We start from the raw sequence: 21551 nt of genomic DNA, 5'->3' as shown, positions 1-21551 counted from the left end.
GAAACAACAATTGTTGGAGAGGATGTGGAGAAAGGGGATCCCTCCTACATTGTTGGTGGGAATGCAAGTTGGTACAGCCACTCTGGAAAACAGTGTGGAGGTCCCTTAAAAAGTTAAAAATTGAGCTACCCTATGATCCAGCCATTGCACTACTGGGTATTTACCCCAAAGATACAGACGTAGTGAAGAGAAGGGCCATATGCACCCCAATGTTCATAGCAGCAATGTCCACAATAGCTAAATCGTGGAAGGAGCCGAGATGCCCTTCAACAGATGACTGGATTAAGAAGTTGTGGTCCATATATACAATGGAATATTGCTCAGCTCTCAGAAAGAATGAGTTCTCAACATTTGCCACAACATGGACGGCACTGGAGGAGATAATGCTAAGTGAAATAAGTCAAGCAGAGAAAGACAACTATCATATGATTTCTCTCATCTATGGAACATAAGAACTAGGATGATCGGTAGGGGAAGAAAGGGATAAAGAAGGGGGGGTAATCAGAAGGGGGAATGAAGCATGAGGGACTATGGACTATGAGAAACAAACTGAGGGCCTCAGAGGGGAGGGGGGTGGGGGAATGGGATAGGCTGGTGATGGGTAGTAAGGAGGGCACGCATTGCATGGTGCACTGGGTGTTATACACAACTAATGAATCATCGAGCCTTACATCGGAAACCGGGGATGTACTGTATGGTGACTAACATAATATAATAAAAAATCAAAAAATAAAAAATAAATTTAAAAAAAAAGGAAAAAAAAATAATCTCTACACCCAATGTGGGGCTCGAACCCACAACCCCGAGATGGAAGAGTTGCACAGTCCTCTGACTGAGCCAGCCAGGCACCCTGCTCGAATGATATTTCTAAAAAGCAAGTCATGACCTAATTTCTCTCTACTTTCTCAATCTAACTTTTAGACACACACACATACACACAATCCCTGAGTGCACTGAACTACTTGGATGAAATACCGTGCTTGCTTCTACCTCTGTCTTTCATATGTAGCCCACTTTGCCCAAACCCATTTCCTCCTTCATTTTCTGGTTGTTGCTCGTCCAGCTCAGGCATCCATTAACCTGGAAAAGCTGTTTCGACCATCCCTTCACCTCAGTCTGGGAAGGTGTCTCTCCTACGTACTCCCAAAGCTTTTTGTATTTCTTCTGTCTCCTCTTTCCTCCTTTGTTTCCTTCCTTCCTCCCCACACTGTAATGTAACTGTTGATTGGTTTATTTTCTCCCTCCACCAGTTGTGAGCAACTTGAGGATAGAAACTTCATTTTACTTATGTTTGCATTCCCAGAACTGGTAAAGTATCCGGCCTTCGGCTAGTGCTGTTGATAACTTAAGTCATAAGAATATTCTTTTTCTCCTATCTGAAGCCCCAAAGATGTAAGAATAGCTTCCGTATTCATTTAAAATGTTCTATCCAGATACAACTTCAGTCTTGAGGAACACCATCCCCCTCCATTGCAAAAAAGGGGGTGCTCTGGTAGGAGCTACAGAGCCAAATGTAACAGAGTGTCGAGTGCTCAGGAGTGGAAGTGGGAGGAGTGCCCTCTTTAGAGTTCCCTCTGTTCCCTTCCTGTGATACCTGAGGAGTAAGGCAGGTTGGGGATGACCTCCTTTGGGTATGTTCCCCACCTTCTCTCATTTTGGGAGCTCCTGGGAGGTCCAGGGCAGAGTCTAGGGTGGGGGAAACAGGAAATGAATGGTTTTTGCAAGTATGGCCCTGGGCTTAGGGAGATATCTCTACGTCATGGACTTACTTTTTCCTGACACTTTTGGTCAAAATCTAAAATTTAGAGGAGCAAGATGAAAGAGTGAATATCTGGGGTTAGAAAGTGTGATTACCTAGATGATTTTCTCTGTTGAAATATCATTCATCTCTTCCCCCCACCCCCCATACCTTTGCCTCCAATCCGGTTTCTAAAACAAAAACATTGCTTCCAGAAAGAGTTTACACGACAATAGATATCCCCTGCAGGTAAAGGCTGGGGGAATCCTGAAGGAGAAAGGCAGAGATGGGGAATCCTGGTAAGCCACTCTTCTTGTTATCAATCACTGTTTTGCCCTGCAGTGCTGGCTGGCCGAACAGTCAGTCCCTTACTTTGCCTCCAATCCGGTTTCTAAAACAAAAACATTGCTTCCAGAAAGAGTTTACACGACAATAGATATTCCCTGCAGGTAAAGGCTGGGGGAATCCTGAAGGAGAAAGGCAGAGATGGGGAATCCTGGTAAGCCACTCTTCTTGTTATCAATCACTGTTTTGCCCTGCAGTGCTGGCTGGAAGAACAGTCAGTCCCTTCATTAGGGTTCTCTACCCTGACCCCTCCCTGAATCCGCAGTACAATTCTCCAACGTGTCTGGGTCAAAAGCTTTAATGAAGAAGCCAAAATGTCAGTTTGGGTTAAAGGATGATCACCATCTTTAAACAGAACCTTTGGTTTCTACAGAAATATGCACAGAGCCAAGCACACAGATTTCTTTTTCAAAGAAAAAAAAAATTTTTTACATCTATTCCCAAAGCCCTAAATTACATCTTCCCTTAGATTTAACCTCCAGGAAGCCATTTTTATCTTCCCTGGATCACCCTCTACTTCCGTATCCTCTCTGGAGAGTCCCGCACATGGCTAAACCACATCTCGTCTCCAGTTGTCTTTTCCATGTAATTCCTTCTTTGTGTGACGATTCCTACCCCATCTCCACAGCCCTTTGTTCCAGCATCTGTGCACCTGTGAAGTATAGAAAGTAGCTGAGGTTCAAGCCTGCTTATCTGTTACTCACTCACTAGTCAGAGAAATCACATTATTTGATTGAATGCGTTTTGCTCTAAGAGGCAGAAGAATGCTGTCCGGTAATGTCACAGAGGATTTAAATTAGTCTCTTTCCAACTTCTATCCTGGGAGAGGAAAAAAAAAAAGAAGAAGACATCATTATACTCAGAAAATCTTCACAAGTATAGAAGAGCTTTTCCCTATCCATTTATTTTTTTAATTATTTTTAAAAAGTTATCTCTATGCCAACGGTGGGGCTTGAACTCACAACCCTGACATCAAGAGTCACATGCTCTACTGGCTGAGCCAGCCAGGCATGTCTTCATTTTTTCCTATCTAGAAAAAAATCTCACAAATGCATGACGAGATTATTAATAGTGTTAGGGGAGTAGAATCAGGTAATCCTTACTTTTCCCTTAGTATTTTTAAATAACAAAGATGTAGAATGTAAAAATAATTTTAAAAATTCACTAATTTCGGGGCGCCTGGGTGGCTCTGTCATTAAGCGTCTGCCTTCGGCTCAGGGCGTGATCCCGGTGCTCTGGGATCGAGCCCCACATCAGACTCCTCCGCTGGGAGCCTGCTTCTTCCTCTCCCACTCCCCCTGCTTGTGTTCCCTCTCTCGCTGGCTTTCTCTCTCTCTCTCTCAAATAAATAAATAAAATCTTTTTTAAAAAATAAATAAATAAAAATTCACTAATTTCAATCAGAAAAAAAAATATTGTTTTTAAAAATCACATAAAGGGGCACCTGGGTGGCTCAGTTGGTTAAGTGTCTGACTTTTGATTTTGGGTCAGGTCCTGATCTCAGGGTCTTGAGATCAAGCCCTGTTATCCAGCTCCACACTCAGTGGGGAGTCTGCCTCTCTCCTTCTCCCACTACCCCTCCCCCTACTCATACTCTCTCTGTCTGTCTCTCTCTCTCTCTAAAATAAATAAATAAATAAATCTTTTTAAAAAATAAAAATCACATAGAAGCCCTCACACAAATGCCATTATGAACTTTTTCTGGTGTGAACCATGGAGATAATTATTCTTTCTTTCAGAGTTTGGGCCAAAAAAATGGGGGCGGCAGGCTGGCTCAGTCAGTAGAGCATGTGACTTTTGATTTCAGGGTTGTGAGTTTAAGCCCTATGTTGGGTATAGAGTTTACTTTAAAAAAAAAGAAAAAAAAAGGAAAGCCCACTTTCTATCAAAAATTAGCTTCCAAAGGACACAGTAACTCAGAAGAAGGTCCCCTTAACTTTTAATACTATCACCCTACCCTAAAAGCTCACCTTTACCTCATTCACAGGGGTCAGAGTACTGAATTGTTGCCCGTTCATCTGTAAAACGAAATGACATGTATCATTACATTACAGGCCTTATTCATTCAAAGAGAAAATACTTAATGAAAACTACTGCTTTAGCCCTTTTCAGAGGATCCCTATAGGCTATGAGCACATTAAGAATTACAGGGAAGTTCCAAACACTAATACTATAGTAAATTATTAATCACACCAAAAATACTCAGAATGGTGAGTCCTTAAAGGACAATGGTCCTTCTTGTTCTTTTGGTCTATAGACCACATCTGATAAAATATCCCTAGGGCAGAAGACATAAGAATGACATACAATTGAATTATAATGTTTTAGGAGATCGAAAAATGTAGTTATGTGCTACTTGGCTTGGGAAGGAGTATTTGTAAAATTAAGAGAGATATCATGAAGAATGAGGCAGAAATATGCTGGGAGACACAAGTAGATCTCAGCCCTCACCTGGGAGGTAGTAGTCATAGACTGTGATGGTTGCTGGTTTCAGGTTAGTGACCAACACACTTTGGCTGATGGTGAAGGTGTAGGTCTGAGTCGTCTTATTCAGCTGTGGAGAAGACAGACAAAGCATCATGTTAAAACTAAAGTGAAAATAAGACTGTCTGTGTGGAGGTTAAAAGACTCTTGTTTTAGGGTGCCTGGATGGCTCAATCCCTTAAGCATCTACCTTCAACTCAGGTCAGGAACCCCAGACCGGGCTCCGTGTTTGGCAGGGAGCCTGCTTCTCCCTCTGCCCCTCACCCTAGCTCATGCTTTCTCTCTCTCTCTCTCACAAATAAATAAATAAAATCTTAAAAAACAAATAAACAAACACAAACAAAAACAAAAACCCTCCCTTAAAAAAAGAAAAAAGAGACTCTTGTCTCCACACAAATTTTCTGAAACACTTCTACCTGTCCCTTCTGCCCCAAGCCAGTCTTTTTTTTTTTTTAAAGATTTTATTTATTTATTTGACAGAGAGAGAGACAACCGGTGAGAGAGGGGACACAAGCAGGTGGAGTGGGAGAGGAAGAAGCAGGCTCCTAGCGGAGAAGCCCGATGCGGGGCTCGATCCCAGGACTCTGGGATCATGCCCTGAGCTGAAGGCAGACGCTTAACGACTGAGCCACCCAGGCGCCCCATGCCCCAAGCCAGTCTTAAAGATACCCGCTTCTGCTGACTTCCTGAGTCTTTCTTCTTAGAATCTTATAGCTCCCTGGCCCTTCGGTAAATTGGTTCCCTCTGTTCTTGGTCTACTCTAACCCACAGTTCCTCCACGAAATTAACTGAAGTGGCCAAAGAAACAGACACTTCCATTTTATTTCAATGATTCTATGCTCCCTATTGGTTTTCTCTCTTCATTGCAGTCTCCGATCAGGTAACATCTCCGAAAGGCCCTCCCTGACCACTTTATTTTACAATAGTCACATTCTGGCGTAGACATTTTTAAATGACATAGATGGCTTCCATTTTGTATCTGTTAGACAGCACTGCCCTGGAGGTGAATAAGAGTGTTTTAAGTACACCAGCGGGGAGGTAGAATTCATTTTGTGGCTGTGGACTCACTCTCCCCGTTCCCCATCCCTGTGTATGCGACCCTAGTGTACGCAGATTAGACGGGAAGTTGCAAAGCTGTATAAGCAATCCAGCTCTTAGGTTCCCTTCCGAATGCCTACCTCTTCCAAGTAAATGTTCAGTATGTCAGTTCCAGATTCGACCTTCTTCACCAGACGTTGTTGGAGAAGCTGAATAAAAAAGGGGAAAATAAAACAGACTAAGATCCAGAGCCTTCCCGCTGCCCTGGGGTAATATTCCAAAGCTCTTTCATGATCAAGGAAACAATATATACTGCGGAAAAGGTAAGAAAAAGGGACCGAGAGGAGTCGTTTCCATCGTATCTATCTGATGCACTTTGTAGCCCACTGAAACAGCGTAACCATGAGTGGTATGTATATACCATGAGGCCCACTTCACCAGTGTTTTAGGAATAATGTTAGGTCCTCTTGAGGCTTAACCAGATGCAGAAAACAGAACAGACTTACGAACTGATTGGTGCCCTCCATGGGACCGAACCCGGAAAGCATCTTCACTTCTACAATGGCCATATTGGAAGAGCTGCGACTCCCCACATAACTGAGGGCAGAAAGGAGCACATCAGTGTGAACCCGTTATTCTCCCTCTCAGCATACTCTATATCCCCAACACACACATGCGTGCACACACGCACACACACACTCACACTCAGCTTCTATGATCCAGGTGCCCCCACCACCCGCTCAGCTTTTCTCACCTGGTACGGACGGTGAGCGTCAAGGATCGAGGTGAAGCACCTTGCTCACATCTAGCTTTTCCCACTTCCACACTAAGACTAAAGGTGTCCGCAAATTTAGGAGGGGGAATATGGTATTTCAGCACCGTCTAGTGGGGGGAAACGGACACCCAAATCAGAGCGGGGAAGAACTTTATCGCACAGTCCTAACAATTCTCTTTACAAATAAGAGAGAGAAAAGGTCCCACTGGAGGCAGAGTTGCTCTCGGACTCTCCTTCCCAACACATGCTTGTTCTCGCGGATCGCCACTTACCTGCACATAGATGCAGCCCCGGCCTGAGGCCTCCAAGGTGTACACCCCAGGGACATTGGGCAGGGTCTCCTGCTGAAGCACCAACCGGTTGGCAGCCTGAACGTGGAAAGTGTGCTGGAAATTCTCAGTGGATTTTAAAGCCAGGCTGACTTCCTCAGATGACACATAGGCAGTAGTGGCGTATCTGGCAAGAGCTTGGAGAGCAACGACAGTGTCCTAAAGAAAACAATGGAGCATCTGCTTACATTCTGTGAGCCACTGGCATTAGCCCCAAAGAAGCCTATAACCTACACATCTGGTTCTTGTTCCCCAGCTTGGACGATACCTTCCAAGTCTCTAAACACCACACTCACCAGTGCTGCGGAAGCTGACACAGAAATCATGTCTTGCCTGCATAGAAAACTGCCATCAAGCTAGTATTGGACACCTATAGGTCACCAGGCTAATCTCATTTTCATATTCAATGAAACCTCGTTTCAGAACGGGCTGGGGCTAGAAGCACGTGGATAACTGTCAGTATATGTTTTGCAGTTTCCTTATTTGGAGAGGAAACAGCGGTGATATGATAGCCCTAAACACTGCACATTCTTCGGAGTTATTTAGCTGGGTAATGATCTTCTGTGGCACAGCCGGGATCCTTCCTGCAAGCCAAGGCTTCCTCGCCACTGTGCCATGTGACAAGCTTTCCTTCATTCGGGTATAAGACAGACAAACTGCCACTAAGAGAACATGGTATCGTGCAGCTGGAACTTCTCCATTCTGAAAACATGACTTATATAAATTACAACTAAAGGAAAGAAAAAAAAGAATGAGATGTTCAGAAAATTGTTGTATTTTACTGTTCCTAGTATGTCTACACGCTCGACACTTCGGACAACATCTGCAGAAGCAAGGAACCCCACTTCTTCCTACCCCAAATTTAAAAGAACGGTTGTACTTAGACATCGCACTGTCATATAAAAACGGGAAGACAGGTCACCCACCCTGGGGAAGCTACAAACAACTTGTCTACTCTCTGTGAACGGGTCCTAGGGGTCCTTATTGTTCAAATACGGGGAAACAATTCAAGAAATGAAACCTCATCATTAGCTGAAAAACCCATGTGAGTGATGTGTGACTTCTTGTCATAGCTAAGGATTTTACTGAAAACAATTTTGACGTCTGTGTGTCACTGAGTGTTCCAAACGTTTCACCCACTGCTTTCTAAAACTATATATCATAATTATTTAGGGCTCAGCAAGAAGAAAGTCCTTCCTGATCTTGGGCCAAGAATTTCCTTGAAGTAAGGAAGCATAGTACCACATAATTTTTTAAAATTCCAATTAAGTCTTTTCCATATTCAAACTCAGTGCTCTTTACATCTTTACCAAACACTGTTATCAATTAAAATCTATTCTGTTTCCAGGTCTAATTTACACGTTACATCCTCAGTGAACTGGCCGTAATTTCAACAAGTCAGAATATAATCTTTGCAAGGATAAGAAATATGTTTTCTTGATCATTTTGTATCCTCAGTGAATTGGACATGGTATGTATTTAATAACATCTGCAGACAAATGAATTAATAACTACTCTCTTTATTATCATTTAAGACAATTTTTATGATGGTATTCAAATTTATAATGCAATTCTACCCCTTTTTCCCTTATTGCCATCTGACTGATTCAATTTCTCCTTATCCCTAACCTTGGCAAATGAAATAGTGTCCTTATCTCTTCAAATCCAATGTCTTCCTCCTCTAAATCACCCCCTACACCAATAACAGGTCGATTTTTCTGAAACAAGGTTAAAAAAAGTTAATAGCTCCTCCGAACTGGGCAAAATCTTGAGTCTGATATGAAAGGACCTTCAGGGTATAAAGCTGCCCTAACTTTCTAAACTGAAGTTCCATTATGCCTCAGCTAACCCAGTTTTCCCAACAGTCATTTTATACTTTTGCAAACTGTTGTCTCTGCTCAAGCCATTTCCTCTTCCTTTCAATAGCTGTCTCTCAAAATCATACACACACTTTTATCTATCTATCTATCTATCTATCTATCTATCTATCTATCATCTATTTTTTAAGTAGGTTCTATGCCCAGTGTGGGGCTTGAACTCACAACCCCAATGCTCTATTAACTGAGCCAACCAGGGGTCCTACATATCCTTCTAGATCTATCTCGAATGCCATGCCCCTGAAGACTTTTCTTACCTACAAGTTGGTGTAAACTCTCTCCCTTTTGGAACATGTTATTTTGTACCTTCTGTATCTTTCTTATGTTATATAACCAAATCCTGCTCTGTAATTATAGAACTATTCCTAACTTTACTTCTAGTTTGCAAACTTTTTAATTTTTTTTAAAGATTTTATTCATTTATTTGGACCTAATCCTACCGGATAAATGGCAGTTGGAGACGAGGCTATTTACCTGAGTAGAAGAGAAGCCCCCATAGGCATTACGTTGCTTGGCCAACCAAGCCACTATGGCAGTGGCCTTGGAGAGCTCCTTTTGAGTCAGGCTGGCTTTGCTAAGCTGGGCCAGTAGTACATATGCTGTAAGTTCCACATCTACAGCCGCAGGCTGAGACCAAGGTCTGGCATCCGGTGATGGACTAGGCTTTGAGCTCCAGTGAATGGACTCTCCTATGGAAAAAGAAGCATGATCAGGAAGGTCTTAGAAGGAAATGATTTCTCATATTCAATTTGTAAATGGTGCACCTTAGAGCAGAGCAAGTACCAACCAAAAATTAAGCGTGAGTTAGACAAAGATATTTCTCAAAATCTTCTGATATATTGGCCATAATGTTTACACAGGAATGTGTGTACATAAGTGTGTGTGTAGAACATACATCATTCCCCAAGATGAAGCTGAGACTATCAATAAAAACCTCCCTCCCGCAATTACAGGAAAACGATTCTTGTTAATTTGTAAATTCTAATGCTAGCGGAGGTAGGTAAGTAGAAACTTTTAAGAATCTTATGTGTTTGGGGGCTTTTTGGGAGGGGCGTATAGAATTTTAAGTTTAATTTTTCAGTCTTTATTTTACCTAATAAAAAGTTTAATGTTTTTTAAAGATTTACTTATTTATTTGAGAGAGAGAGCGAGAGAGCAAGTTGGGGGTTGGGCAGAGGGAGAAGGAGAGACAGATTCCCAAGCAGACTTCCTGTCGAGCACAGAGCCTGACATGGGGCTCGATCTCATGACTCTGAGATCATGATGTGAGCTGAAACCAAGAGTGGGACCCTTATCCAACTGGGCATGGAGCTTGCTTAATATTCTCTCACTCTCTCCCTCTGCCCCCCCCCCGGAGGAAAAAAAAGTCTCTAAGTTTAACTCTTACCCCGTCAACCTCAGTGATCTCACACCAAAGAACTTTTACAGGGTGATTCTACAATGCCCACAGGTCTTCTGACTAGCTTCCACCATCTCTTTCCTCTTCATGTTAGAAGTATAACGATACCTTTTAAGGACTTCCACAGGCTTTCTCACAAAACTCTCAACAATAATCTAATGACTTCAAAACTCTTCCTAAAAGGAATCCTATATATGAGAGCATCTATGTGGGACTATGGGGACTAAGGAAAACTATAGATAACTCACAGCATATTTTCATAATTTCAAAAATCTCCTAACATGGCCAACGTACCTGAGCTGATAGCCTGCTGGTCTAACTTCTCAAGAAGAGTGTTTCTGATGTCCATCTCCCCAGCCAGAGAGAAAGTATAAGCCAGGAGGGCCTGTGTGTAGAGGTTGGTGGTGGAGGAAACCGAGCCCCTGAGGCACTGCAGACCCTGACTCACCATCGGGTCCTGGAAAGCAAGAGGAAGAACTGAATTTATAAGGCATTCCTTGGGAAATGGGAGGTGGTAAGGAAATCATCATATCCTTTTTGAGTTTACAAGGGTGAACAGGGATTGAAAGGTGGTGAATTCCCCTAGAACGAGGTGTAATAAGAAGGACATAAAGAGGAGGAGCTAGAGACACTCACATGTGTGGTCCTTCCCATCTCCAGCAATGCAGCTGTGATGTACGCAGTCAGGGAAGTCTCATCCTCAACGCCGCCCTAGAGGGAGACGGGCAGACCGGTCACGGCAGCAGCCAGCACAGCATATGCAAGAATCGTGTGCAGTTTGCAAAAAAGCATCCCCTCTGAATGGGTGGAGAACTAAATGAACAAGCAAACAAACACAGCGGAGGGGATAGGGAGAAATCTCTCATTCTCAGCTTCTTACTGAATCTGAGCTCCTCAAACGGACATCCTCTCAAGAAGCAAAAGGCCCAGACTCTTCTCCAGGAGGGATTAGGTGGCACCTGCCCTGTTTAATGCCTTTCACGGAAAGATACTAGCAAGTTTTTAAAAACAGCTAATCTAAACTGTTATCCTCATTCTGTAGATATGAAAAAAAAATAAAAACACTTAAAAGCTTAAACAACTTGCTCGAGATTACACAGCTAATAAGCAGCAGGACTAGGACTTGAACGCAGGGAGTTTAATTACGGAGCTCCTGCACGAACCATGCTGCACGGGTAATGGGTTTCTTACTAGACTGGCAGGGTCTGGTAAGAAAGGAAGAGGAAAGACCTCTGGGATCTTGTTGGAGTCAAGCCCTGGCTTGTGCTCCTCCCACGTGTATTTCACACAGGATATAAGAGGAGAGAGCCTTGGGGGGCACTGATAAAATCTTGCATAAGGAAAACTAATGAATCCTATACAGAGATTTTTTTTTTTTTAAATGCTCAAGATTTTTAATCCAGGCCCTGGAACAGCAATGTAAACAATTTCTCTAGCAACATACGCACAAATCTGTCTTTCACTGGGTATATTCTGAATTGAACAAATTCTCTGGAAGCATCAACACCTCACCCTGTGTTTGGGAAGGGTAGGGGCAATGTAGTGAAGGGGCAAGAGCAGTGCCTCTGGAGTCCAGCGGCTGTGGTTCAAATGACAGTCGTCCTACCAAGCATTAGCATTCACCTTGGGCAATTCACTTAATCTCTGAAACTTAGTTTCTTCATCCGTAAAATGGGATTAATAATGGCATACCAGCAGCCAGCTCATTAATTTGTTGTAAACATTAAATAATATTGAATAAACGAAGTGCTTAGAACAGTGCCTCTTACAAAAAACACTGGGCTGCCTATCAGTCCTTACCAGAGCAGATGGCCTTGCTGTAGATTTAGGGACATAGTAAGAAACCCAGAGAACTTCTAGTCCAGTGGTTCTTACACTTCCACAAATACCAGAACCACCTCGAGGACTTGTTTAAAATACAAATCCCAGGGACCCCTGGTGGCTCAGTTGTTAAGCGTCTGCCTTCGGCTCAGGTCATGATCCCAGGGTCCTGGCATCCAGCCCAGCATCGGGCTCCCTGCTTGGCGGGAAGCCTGTTTCTCCCTGTCCCTCTCCCCCTGTTGTGTTCCCTCTCTTGCTATGTCTCTCTCTGTCAAATAAATAAAATCTTAAAAAAAAAACACACACACACACACAACAAATCCCAGAGGTTCTCAGAGTAGGTTGGGGTAGGACTGGAGTTTGCATTTTAAACAAGTTCTCAAGTGCTGCTTCTGCTGCTGATCTGAGGTCCACACTATGAGAGCCGTGGGCTAGTACATAGTCCCATTCTACAGACATGGAAGCTGAGGCTCAGACTGGTTAAGTACGTTGACCAAGGTCATCTGAAGCCAGGGCTGAGACCTGAAGAACACTAACACTGATCCCAGGCTTATGCTCTTTTGATTGCTCAGTCAGAGGTGCAAATTCCTCCCAGACATGGTAGTGGGCTGAAGGCCCGGGGGCAGGTCTGCACCTTCATAGCTGTGTGAATGAGCCTTCCCACATTGGCGTAGCAACCGCTGGGGAGCTGGTTTCCTGCCATCCACTTGAGAGCGTCCTGGATATTATTGTCATCGATGAAGATGAATTCTTGAGCTTGGCCAAAGCATTTGGTGACAAACGCTGTCAGCCTATATGGGTAAAGAGGAAAGTGTGGCATAAAGGGGGATTTCCCAGCAAGGGTACAATAGTTCTATAGTTTATTTTGGTATAGGGTTCCAGAAGGGGATTAATGAAACATAATGCCATAGGAGCCTAGAAAACGGAGGTATTAATGGGCATTAATGGGGGACAAGAACTGGGGAGGCACAAGGTCAGGGAGAAGGGTGAGGGGCTTGACCATGCATGAGGCTGAAATAAACAATATTAAAGAGGTAGAGAAGATGGATATAAGAAGGAATGGGGTAAGAGGAGAGGGAGAGGAATAGTTCCATAGGCCCAGGAATTATGCTCTGGGGTCCACTGAGAACTGGGCAATATTACCATGTGTTTCCATCTCCATCCTGCTCCCCAAAGGCACTGTATGAGCCATTTCTGTGTTTGTACATTAGCTCCTTCTGGTACCCTGGGAAGCCAGATACCATGTTAGATCACAGGGACAACTTCGAAAACCATGGCTTTCAAGGCTTTCAAGGGTACAGGACACTTCACTGGGGAATTCCTCTGTATCTTATTAACCTATCATTAGGCTCTAGAGAACGTGTCCAAGAAGAAAAGATTGAACCGACTCACCTAGCTTCAGGAAACCCACTGCCCGAGACCTGATTTCTTCAGTCAGCAGCCTTGCCTTCTCCAGATACTGCAAGACGTAGATTATGGGAGCAAACAAGACCATGTTCTGCTCCCCACAGCCGCTTGGCATCTGTACCAGATTGTCTAGGTTCTGTAGGGCTGTGCCCATAATGTCTCCTGAGATCCAAAAGGAGAGAGAAAGTGATGGTAGGGAGAGGAAGGAGCCCTTGTGAATTACTGTCATTCATTTAACAAATATGTATCAGTGGGGCGCCTGGGTGGCTCAGTCATTAAGCGTCTGCCTTTGGCTCAGGTCATGATCCCAGGGTCCTGGGATCGAGCCCCGCATCGGGGTCCCTGCTCAGCAGGAAGCCTGCTTCTCCCTCTCCCACTTCCCCTGCTTGTGTCCCCTCTCTTGCTGTCTCTGTCAAATAAATAAATAAAATCTTTAAAAAAAAAAAACCATGTATCAGCAACCATTTAGTTGAGTACCTACACTGTGCCTGGGAGACCGTAAGTCAAATACAGTCTTTACCTCAAAAGATCATAATCAGAGGGGCAAACAATGACAGAACATTGCAAGTAGAACTCATTATAGACAATTATAATACAGTACTGTAGTTGTGGGTTCGTACAAGGTGCTGGAGTACACAGAGCAGTACATAGGCTACGGAAGGGAGTTCAGGACTTTTAAGAAGACATGTCACTGGGGCCGGTGAGTGCCCTAACAAAACCCGCAATACTTAGGCTCAATCTCTAAGGTCCTCCACTGCCTATAAATACATTATCCTCCAAAGCACCACATTCCCCCCAAGCACACACAATCCTGACACCCTTTTCCAGGGATAGCTACTGACTCATCCGTATATTTATTTTATAAACCAGTGAGCCTGACACAAACGACCCAGTAATATCTGCACTTCAGCCATCAAGTTCAATTCAAACCTATAAGTAGGTACCAAAGGTCAACTATTTAGGGGCGCCTGGGTGGCACAGCGGTTAAGCGTCTGCCTTCGGCTCAGGGCGTGATCCTGGCGTTATGGGATCGAGCCCCACATCGGGCTCTTCCGCTATGAGCCTGCTTCTTCCTCTCCCACTCCCCCTGCTTGTGTTCCCTCTCTCGCTGGCTGTCTCTGTCTCTGTCGAATAAATAAATAAAATCTTAAAAAAAAAAAAAAGGTCAACTATTTGGCAGAAACTTCACTAGGACCTGAAATAAAAAAGACGTGGCCCTTACCCTCAAGGAGCCCACAAGGCAGTGTGAAAGACAGGTATAGACAGTGGGCTATGCTATAAAAAGATAAGTTCTATACAACAAGTATGCATCAAATACAGCAAATAGAGAAATTTTAACCTGGAAGGGATCTTGGTAGGGGATAAGAATAAAGAAATAATCTAACATGTCCAGGGCTCCTACTATCTGCTAGATATTACGGTGGAAACTTTATATTTAATTTTTACACCAATCCTGAGAGGTAGGTTATCATTAGTGTCTTAGAGAAGGGGGGACAATGATCAGAATTGTTCACTTATTTATTCAAGGTCACGTGGCTATTAAATGGCACAACTTGGATCCCAACCCAGTTTGGTATGATTTCCAAGCTCAGGCTTTTCTACTCAATCCCTCTCCTTGCCCAGAGGAGTGAAATGCCCCATCTGTGTAAATAAGGTTTTATCTTCCCTAACTATACTCAGATATATAAATTCCTCATTTTTAAAATGGCTGCTACAAACACTGTATTTCTCCTCCACTCAATTTATAGACTACCTGAACCTAAATGCATATGAAGCTTCACTGACCTTTAACTTCTTCCTGTCCACACTCCTTTCTGTTTTTAACTATCATATACATCTAATCCCACATGTACTGTTACCTATAGGATGTATTTACAGACTATATAAGCTAAGCTCTTCTGTCACTTCTATTCTAACATGCTTTCCTTCAGATGGGTCCACATGCCCCAACCCACTCCATGCTTTGGCAGATTTCAGCCCTGTGTGTTTTTTTTTTCTTTTGAGCAAGAATCACTAGCTATTTACCCAGAACCGTGACATAAGCCTTGCTTGAGTCAGGAACAACATCCGCAGGGAGCTCCAGGGAGATGGATTCTGAAGCCACTTGTCCTGTGAGAGGCAGAGAAAAGGAGAAAGTATAGAAGGTGGAAATAGTGCGAGTTCAAGCCCAAACCATAGAAAAACTTTCTATAATCCAGGGTTTTCTGTACCCAGTGCTTTCTGTGGGTTAGAAGCAATTTTTTTTAACCTTTTCATAGTGTTCTCTGCTGAAAATAAATTCCCCCCAAAACCGTAATTGTGCTGTACATGTTTTCTTCTTCATCCTGTCTCTCAGCTAATTGGCCCTATAACGGATAGCACCCCAGACTCTCTTCTACCCCTTCTTGTCCTGTATACTCCTCCCTTGGCCTACAAAAATCTGCTGCTGTCGACAGGAACTCTCAGCACCAACCCCTCTCTGCATTCACCCACCTTTTGGGCAAAGCAATGAGCTGTATGTCTTCTCCACAAGGACTCCCTCAGGCTGACATGAAGAGAGACATAGGACGAAAACAATGAAGACAAATGTCAGGGCAGATGGCACTGAAGGAGGAAAAGGGGAGAAGAGGCCCTCTCTGTGGTCCCCAGGACTTCTCAGAACTGGAGAGAATAGAGCTTCTCTTTGAAGCTCAGGAGAACTCCACTTCAATGCAGGAGTGGGCCTGTCAATCAAATTCTTTCTGAGCAAGGGCTAGAGCTAAGGACAAGTTTAGGAAACTTCTAAGAGGCAGGGTTGACAATGGGGTTCTTAGTGGGATAAAAAGCAATTAATGATGATATTAGAGATGTTAATAAGAGAAACTAACATTCATTGAGTGTACCAGGTACCGTATTCAGCACTTTCATAGAGTATTGGAATGGGTTAAGCAAATACTAAGGGCAGAAGGGAGCCACAGAAGAAGGAAGGTGAGCTACCTGATTGAAGTTGGAATCAGACAACTGTGAAAGACTAACCATATGGCTAGACACACACACAACATCCCTGGGGTGACTGCTGTCTCTACCTCTGAAGCTAGGCCTGCAGAAAACTCACAGAAATGAAAGAAAGAAAGAAAAAAAGAAAGAAGGAAGGAAAGAAAAAAGAAAAGAAAGAAATAAAAAGAAAAGAAAAGGAAAAGAAAAAAAAGAAAAGAGAAGAGGGAAGAGGGAAGGGGAGGGGAGAGGGGAGGGGAGAAGAGAGGGGAGGGGAGAAGAGGAAAGAAGAGAAAGAGAGAGAAAATAGAGAGAGAGAGAAAGAAAGAAGGAAGAAAGAAAAGGAAAGGGAAAAAAGAAAAGAGAGAAGAGAAGAGGGAAGGGAAGGGGAGGGGAGAGGAGAGGGGAGGGGAGGTGAGAAGAGGAAAGAAGAGAAAGAAAGAGAAAGAGAGAGAAAATAGAGGAAAGAAAGAAAGAAAGAAAGAAAGAAAAGAAAGAAGAAAGAAAAGAAAAGAAAAGAAAAAGGAAGGAAAAAAGAAAGAAAAGGGAAGGGAAAAGAAGGGAAGGGAGAAGGGTAGCGAAGGGAAGGAAAAGAAAACTCACCTTGACCAGAACTGGTTTGATGAGTGTGTCACTCTGGCCCTTTGCTGGAAGGAACCCCTTCTGCCCCCCACAGAGTTCATTGCTGTCCAGAATCTTAGTGGTGATAGTAAAGTTCACAAGACCTAGAAGAGAGAAGGGGAAAGGAAGGCATTAACCCTATTGCCAGAGGTACCAATGAGGTCTCTTCCCTTCTAGACCAGGGCTTCTTAAACTTAACAACATGCAAAGACCTGCAGATCTTAGAATACAAACCGACTCAATATATCTGGGGTGGGGCCTATATTCACATTCCTAACAAGTTTCCAGGTGATGTCAATAATGCTGGTCCAGTGTGGTAGGCAGCCTCTAAGGACCCCCAGTGATCCCTGCATCCCAATATATACACCATTGTGTAAGCTTCTCTCAGAGTGTGGGCTGGACTAAGCAACTCACTTCTAATGAGAAGGATAGGGCAGAAGCAATGAGATGCTCTTCTGGGACTAGGTTAAAAAAAACTATAGCTTCTGTCTTGGGTGCACTCTTTCTCTTGGGTCACTTGCTCTGCAGGAAGCCAGCTGTCCTGTCCTGAGGCAGCCCACTGGAAAGATTCATGTGATGAGATACTAAGGGAGGCCACTAGACCACAGCTGAGGCCCAGAACTGCAGCCTGTGAGGGACAGAGGTTTTGGAAGGAGCTTGGAAGTGGATCCTCTCCCAGTCAAGTCTCCAGATGAGAACACGGCCCTGCTGACAGCGTGACTGGTATTTCATGACAGACCTTGAGCCAGAAGCATCCTGCTGTTCTCTGCACCTAGATTACTGGCTCATGGAAACTGGGTGATCATAAATGTTTATTCTTTTAAGCCTCTAAGTTGTTGGGTTTTTTTTTTTTTTTTAAGATTTTATTTATTTCTTTAAGAGACAGCACGAGCAGGGCTCCATCCCAGAACCCTAAGATCTGACCTGAGTCAAAGGCAGACACTTAACTGACTGAGCCACCCAGGCGCCCCAAGCCTCTAAGTTTTAGGGTGATTTGTTAAGCAGCAGGACATAACTACACATCTGAAGACCATACCAGGTCTTCCAGTTGCCAGGGTTTTTATCCTAAGAGCAAATGACATCTCAGGGTTACTGGGATGATTAAATGGATTACCACCTGTTAAGCAGTTAGAATCGCAGCTGGCCCGTAGTAACTATTTGATGAGTAATATGACTATATATCCCTTGTCTTGGCATAAATATGAAAAGCTCCCCTTTTCACATTCAAAAATGTCTAGTTTGGATAATTTTTTGGTCATCTATCAAAGAGCATTTGCTTATTTATTTATAGCATAGACTTAGGAGGGAAAAAAATAGAGGCAAATAAAATGAGAAAGAACGAGAACAAAGCAAATGCGGGAGAGGAAAGGGTAAAGTTCTCCATCGCTGAGCTTTTGCTATATGCTTTCCTTGCTCCTCTGTCGCTTCCTTCTCTTACCCAATTTGACAGCGGTGATGTTCCAGTGATAGCTTTTTGCTTCATCAGCACAGAGACAGCTGGAGCCCTGAGAATCTGCCCACGATTCCACCTGGTACTTATCTGATGTACCCAGGTTAGTCTGAACCTGAAGGTGTTTAAGAAATAAAGGGTCTGAGTACAGGAAACAACACACAGAGGCTTAGGAAAATGTGGGGGTGGAGACACATCCCCTCTTTCCCAGGGACATCTGCTTCCCATATCCCCAGCTCTTACCCTGATGCAGTCCTTCAGATAATTGAAGATGGTGGCAGTAAGGCGAAAGGATTCCCCACGAACTACTGAGTAAGGGAGAGTCAGTTCAACAAAGAATGGCTTGAAAGCAGTCAGTCCTACAGTAGGTGAAAGACCAAAGCCGCTGGCCTGGGAGGTACAAAAAGTCATGGCCTTCCACTCGGTGATGGTATCAGGAACCGTGACATGGACAGCCTCCTTCCCGGAGTAACTGCAAGAACACAAGAACCCAGGTGAGGGACATAGCAGGAGAACATTGTGAATTAAGCTATACATTTACCTACAGAAGACATTTGTTGTTATTGTTATTGTTATTGTTATTGTTATTGTTATTGTGGGGGGTGGGGAAAAAAGGCAACTGAACCGAGGAACATGCAATCTCAGAGCGTGAACGTTCAGGTGAGTGAGGATGTACGAATATGGGAGAAGGGGGGTGCCTGAGTACGTGAGGGGGTGAGTGAGAGTAGGGGGGCACGTGTGCAAACACATCTGAAAGAGGCCAGTGCCCTCTGAATCTGTGAGAGGATATCTTGTTGGGGTTTTGATTTGCATTCTCTGACGATCAATGCTGTTGAGCATCTTCTCATGTGCCTGCTGGACACACGAGCCTTGAGGTGAGAGAGGCTGGTCATTCTTCTGGCTTGTCAAAATGAGCAGGTAAGCAGCGGGCAGGAACTGATGTCAACATGTGCGTTTATGTCTGTCGGACCTGGACTCCAAATGCACTGTCTGTACTGTGTAAATGTGGAGACATGTGAATTCGTTTTAAGGGATTGCCTATGATTGCCTAAGAATTCAGGGAAAGAAGCAAGTTCCCATGTCCCCATTAAACTTTCTTGGCTTGAGGCTTAGATTCATCAGACATTATCTGAGTCTGACTTTTCTCCTGACTCCCCACTGGACACTCTTGCTGTACCTTTAAAGGCACCACTTACCCAATAGGAAACAGATCCCAGAGCCAAGTCTCCGGGAAGTACTGGCGGACCTGAGCGTCCTTTGACTGAATTGACGAAGGTGATGATGACTCAGATCCCATCTCAACATCACCATAATTTACTAAGGAGAGCAAGAATAAGGGAATTGAGGGGAAAACAGAAGACTTCCATTGTAAAACAAATTGAGGCAGAGGGATACTACCAAGAAATTTAGAGGGAAACAGAGAACATCCAGTCAGAGACAAGGAGGAAGGACCACAGAGGAACTGACTAGTCATACGGCCATCAGGGGGAAGTGACAGATAAGGAGGTTGGGCCAGAGGATGAACAGGTAAGGGCTTCAGACTTCAAAGGGAGAGAGATCCGGCTGCCTGCATTTATGACCCACAACCCATCGCCATTCTGAGGCTAGAGGCTTAGTGCAGGAACAGGAGGCAAAGAATAAGTTTTCAGAGTTCTATGATTTAAATATCGCAGAGAATCCACAAGCCACACAGGTAGCTTACCTCTAGCCATTGCAGTGCTGTATCTTAGAGACTGTTGACTGCAATCTACTGGCTTCTTAATTTTGGCATTGGACAGTATTTTCAGGCCCATGTCCTGAGAGACACCAAAGAAACCACAGAGTGAAGTGTTAGGGTGGCCCCCTCCCTTACTACCAGGCCAACTGCCTAGGAATGCAACCCTCCAGGGACTGAACCAAGACATTCTTTTCCTATTAATTGTGAGACTGCTGGTTACTACCCAATACTCAGCCACGAAGGTTTTGTTCGCTTCTGTCAGCTAACGTGAAAGGCCTTCAATTTTTTAAAATATATTCTTTGCAAAATGATCACCACAATAAGTCTCGCTAACATCCATCACCATACGTGGTTACAAAAATTTTTTCCTTGGGATGAGAACTCTTAAGATCTATTCTTTAGCAACTTGCAAATATGCAATACAGTATCAACCGTGCTGTCGCCATGCTCTACATTACATTCCCAGGACTTATGTATCTTACAACTTACTTATCTTATAACTGGACGTCTGTATCTTTTGACAACCTTCAGTCATTTTACCCACCCCAACCCCTGCCTTTGGCAACCACCACACTGTTCTGTGTATCTATGAGCTTGGTTTGGCTGTTGTCATTGATTTTTAGATTCCATGTATAAGTGAGGTCATATAGTATTTGTCTTTCTCTGATTGACTTATTTCACTGAGCACAATGCTCTCCGGATCCATCCATGTTGTCACATATGGCAAGATTTCATTCTTTTTTTACGGTTGAATAGTATTCCACTTATTTCATTGTCAAATATGTTTAATGCTTCTTCCAAATATTAATCACTGTATCATTATTATTCAATTTAGACTGAACTTTCTGAGGGCAGGAACCATATCAACTCAGTCAATTCACAAAAATACACTGAGTATTATGAAGGATCAGTCATTAAAGAGGATACAAAGACGAACAAGACATGGTTCCTGACTTCAGAGACTTCCTGGTCAACCTTGGGCCACAGCATCCCCAACTTCTACTCACAAAGTACTCAGTTCCTACTCACGTAGTAGTTTTTATAATAATAGTAAGATGCCTCTGGTGTACCTTTCCTCAGTTTTTCCTTCTTGGCCGATCCCACGGAGATCAGTTTGTTTAGGGTCAGAAAGAGGCTGCACACAGCCTCTCACAGTGGCTCTCTTCTGATGCAATCAGGCGGCTGGGCCCCTTCTTCAAGCATAAGGACCAAGAGAGGCTACCTCACGTATCAGGAGTTTCTTCCAAGACTTTATCCCTTCAGTGCCCACATGAGTCTCTCTGCTTTTTTAGATATGGACTTTCCATCACCCCCCACCCCACCACCATTATTTCTATAAGAACAAAATGGGTAAGAACATCTACCTGGAAAAAGTGGAAGAGGTCCATGTCTTCAGAGAACCAAGGCCTCCACATAATTGAGAGGGGCCGAGGAGCGTCCCAGGAGCCAGACATTGGACACTCATCATATTCAGCCACCTGATAGGGGTAGTGACCATACCAGACTGAGAACATCCTATAGACCTGAAATGGGAGGGGAAAAAGAAATAAACTATTGACACAGTGAAATCAGTTGAGAAATTTCACTCAGATTCTGGT

General features: G+C 43.7%; 1 protein-coding gene across 1 annotated transcript in view; it reads right to left on the bottom strand.

Annotated features, from left to right (window-relative positions):
- Nucleotides 1–2143: 2143 nt before the first annotated feature.
- The window catches only part of A2ML1 (alpha-2-macroglobulin like 1), a 37492-nt gene continuing 18084 nt past the window's right edge, over nucleotides 2144–21551 (bottom strand). The window contains exons 16-36 of the mRNA XM_008697493.2: nucleotides 21318–21476; nucleotides 19928–20032; nucleotides 19433–19533; nucleotides 18480–18708; nucleotides 18225–18351; nucleotides 16769–16890; nucleotides 15686–15737; nucleotides 15239–15322; nucleotides 13199–13375; nucleotides 12950–13031; nucleotides 12441–12597; nucleotides 10622–10696; nucleotides 10280–10442; nucleotides 9061–9275; nucleotides 6653–6868; nucleotides 6360–6487; nucleotides 6112–6202; nucleotides 5746–5814; nucleotides 4535–4637; nucleotides 4060–4101; nucleotides 2144–2902 (exon numbers count right to left, since the gene is read on the bottom strand). Coding sequence (XP_008695715.2) covers nucleotides 4061–4101; nucleotides 4535–4637; nucleotides 5746–5814; nucleotides 6112–6202; nucleotides 6360–6487; nucleotides 6653–6868; nucleotides 9061–9275; nucleotides 10280–10442; nucleotides 10622–10696; nucleotides 12441–12597; nucleotides 12950–13031; nucleotides 13199–13375; nucleotides 15239–15322; nucleotides 15686–15737; nucleotides 16769–16890; nucleotides 18225–18351; nucleotides 18480–18708; nucleotides 19433–19533; nucleotides 19928–20032; nucleotides 21318–21476 — 2496 coding nt within the window. The 3' untranslated portion in view covers nucleotides 2144–2902; nucleotide 4060. The remainder of the gene's footprint in view (nucleotides 2903–4059; nucleotides 4102–4534; nucleotides 4638–5745; nucleotides 5815–6111; nucleotides 6203–6359; nucleotides 6488–6652; nucleotides 6869–9060; nucleotides 9276–10279; nucleotides 10443–10621; nucleotides 10697–12440; nucleotides 12598–12949; nucleotides 13032–13198; nucleotides 13376–15238; nucleotides 15323–15685; nucleotides 15738–16768; nucleotides 16891–18224; nucleotides 18352–18479; nucleotides 18709–19432; nucleotides 19534–19927; nucleotides 20033–21317; nucleotides 21477–21551) is intronic.

Source organism: Ursus maritimus, unplaced genomic scaffold, assembly GCF_017311325.1.
Source record: "Ursus maritimus isolate PB19 unplaced genomic scaffold, ASM1731132v1 scaffold_26, whole genome shotgun sequence".
NCBI classification, from domain to species: domain Eukaryota; kingdom Metazoa; phylum Chordata; class Mammalia; order Carnivora; family Ursidae; genus Ursus; species Ursus maritimus.
This window is presented reverse-complemented; position numbering and strand designations above follow the sequence as displayed.